The sequence below is a fragment of the Echinops telfairi genome, unplaced genomic scaffold (genome assembly GCF_000313985.2).
Source record: "Echinops telfairi isolate 266 unplaced genomic scaffold, ASM31398v2 ScPeMD7_443;HRSCAF=831, whole genome shotgun sequence".
Lineage (NCBI taxonomy): Eukaryota > Metazoa > Chordata > Mammalia > Afrosoricida > Tenrecidae > Echinops > Echinops telfairi.
The window spans coordinates 76400695-76403202 of NW_022104341.1; the positions used below are offsets into that span (position 1 = coordinate 76400695).

The 2508-nt window shown below is 34.1% G+C and overlaps 1 protein-coding gene across 1 annotated transcript in view; it reads left to right on the top strand.

Moving 5' to 3' along the window:
• The window catches only part of EPS15 (epidermal growth factor receptor pathway substrate 15), a 129493-nt gene that overhangs the window by 26713 nt on the left and 100272 nt on the right, over positions 1 to 2508 (top strand). The window contains exon 8 of the mRNA XM_045291759.1: positions 339 to 464. Coding sequence (XP_045147694.1) covers positions 339 to 464 — 126 coding nt within the window. The remainder of the gene's footprint in view (positions 1 to 338; positions 465 to 2508) is intronic.

A 2508-nucleotide genomic window follows, 5' to 3' on the forward strand; every position in this document is an offset into this window, starting at 1 on the left:
TCATGGTAGTGGGAGCGGGGAGGAAACATTTAGGAACTAGAGGAAAGTTGTATTTCTCATCATTGTTACATCGCACCCTGGCTGGCTCATCTCCTCCCTGAGAACTCTTTTCATTTTAAACTAATGTGAAAGAGCAAAGATAGTGTCCCAGCTACAAAAGGAAGAGGACACGGAATTCTTAAGTAGTTACTTTGAAAGTGCTGGAATTTTATTAAAGTGAAAACTGATAAATAAATATTGAAATGATAAATTAAGTTGTTCTTTGGAAATTAGATTTTTATAGGTATATATCAATCCTTTTCACCATTATATGACTTCTGACATTTTTTATTTTGTAGTCTGAAGATAAGGCCAAATATGATGCTATCTTTGATAGTTTAAGCCCAGTGAATGGATTTCTTTCTGGGGATAAAGTAAAGCCAGTGCTGCTCAACTCTAAGTTACCTGTGGATATCCTTGGAAGAGTAAGATATTATTAAATTCTGAATATAATTTTTATCTATTCTACTTTAATATCTTATTGTATGGTCATTAAATATGCAGATATTTCTTTGAAGTTATATTATTACAGAATTCTCTGTTTGATTTAATGCATAAAATTATTTTCTGTTTATTTCTATATGGCCTTATTCCCTCTAGAATAAAAGCTTTTAGAATTAGCAATATATAAACCAAAACTTCACTCATATGGCCCCAAAGAACAGAGAACAACTGTGTCATAGGCTTCTCAAGGCCATAAATCTTTATAGAAGCAGTCTTACATTGTTCTCCTATGGAACTGCTGGTGGGTTTGAACCACCAACTGTTTGGTTGGTATCTGACCACTTTAATCACAGTCCCACCAGGGCTATTTCTAGCTGTATGTGTTAGTCCCCTAAAAAGAAACCAAACTCACTGCCATTGAGTCTGTGCTGACTCATAGGACCCTATACGACAGGGTAGAACTGCTCCCATGAGTTTAACTGAAACTCTTAAGAGAGTAGAAAGCCCTGTCTTTTCTTGTGAGCAGCTGCTGGTGGTTTTGACTGTAGTCAGCAGTCCCACTAGTGACCACTAGGCTTTCAGGGCTTCTTAAGCCTCCTACGTGGGTATTTTTAAATGATTATTATTGTACATCTAGTCCTCTGACCTCTCAATTTCTTCTTGTATTTCATTTCTAGAGACCCTCATATTTTACATATGACACTCCCTTGGCTGTATCATGAGCATGGTCATAGGAATAGTTTCGTCTGTGAAATAACACTTTCTGCTAGAATAACGCTTGGTATTAGAAATACTTGTTTTAACAGGTCTTTGTCCTTGATATTTGTAAGACTTTAATTCTTTTGACTTCATTAATATTTTTAATCTAAGGTTACCATACATTTTACCTTTCTTTTGAGTTGACTTCATTCTTTATCCATTTTGGATTTTGGGGTACACAGTTTTATGACCATATTCTTAGCTCTGTTTACAATGTTAGGTTTTCAGCTTTCCTACATGGAGAAATTACAAGTTTGCATAAAGCTAATAGTCTGTGTTCTCTGTGGTCACATGTGGACTGCTAAGAAGATCTAAGAAGATTGATGCTATTATATATAAACTCATGGTCCCCAACCTCAGCTGTGCTCTCCCTATTATCAGCCACTATAATATACTGTATCCATAGTGATATTTCTACATTCCCCCTTTATAAGTCAAGCCTTATACCTTCTTTAACAACTCCAACTCTTTCTTAATTCCCCTCCTTAAACCCATGGAACCAAATCTTGATTACACCATCTTTTAGCTCTCTAACTTTAGGAAAAGCATGAGAAAGCCATGCCTTAGTTTTCTGAATTTTAAAATTGGCATAATAATTCCCAATTTGTAGGGCTATAGGATTAAATTGATAAATGTATGTAAAGTACTAAAATGGTGCTTGGTACACACTTTGAATAACATGGTGGTGGTCGTCACAATATAACCACCAAGATCACGGTCACCTCCACCACCAAAAACATACTATTACTATTAGTGCTGTTGTGTAGACTATGTGCTCAACAAATACTGACTTAAAATCTGCTTTATAATATTTCTTTTTGAGAAGATATCTGAAATACAAATATGAATCTGTCATTTTTTGACTAATATTAATCCTTTAATAACTTCCATTGCATTTAGATGAAATTAAACACGCTTTCTTACCTCCGTCATCTCTCTCACCCCGTACACATTCTTACACTAAATAAAAATTTGTGACTTAAATATCTTCTTTTTAACCTATAAATAAATATATTTTTCTGGATTTAGACCAAGTCTACTAGGGCCTTTTAGGTTTTATATTTTTCTTTGTAAGCCCTCTCAACATTAGTTGGTAAATTATTAATAAAATTCATTCACATGTATCTTTTAATTCATTAGAAAGTCCCAGTATAGGGGAAACAATAATGGGTTTGATTGAAAATCATATTGAAGATCGATTCTATTGTTTAATAATAGTTTCATGATTCTGGATAAGTTATATAGCCTGCTACTTAAAACAAGGCA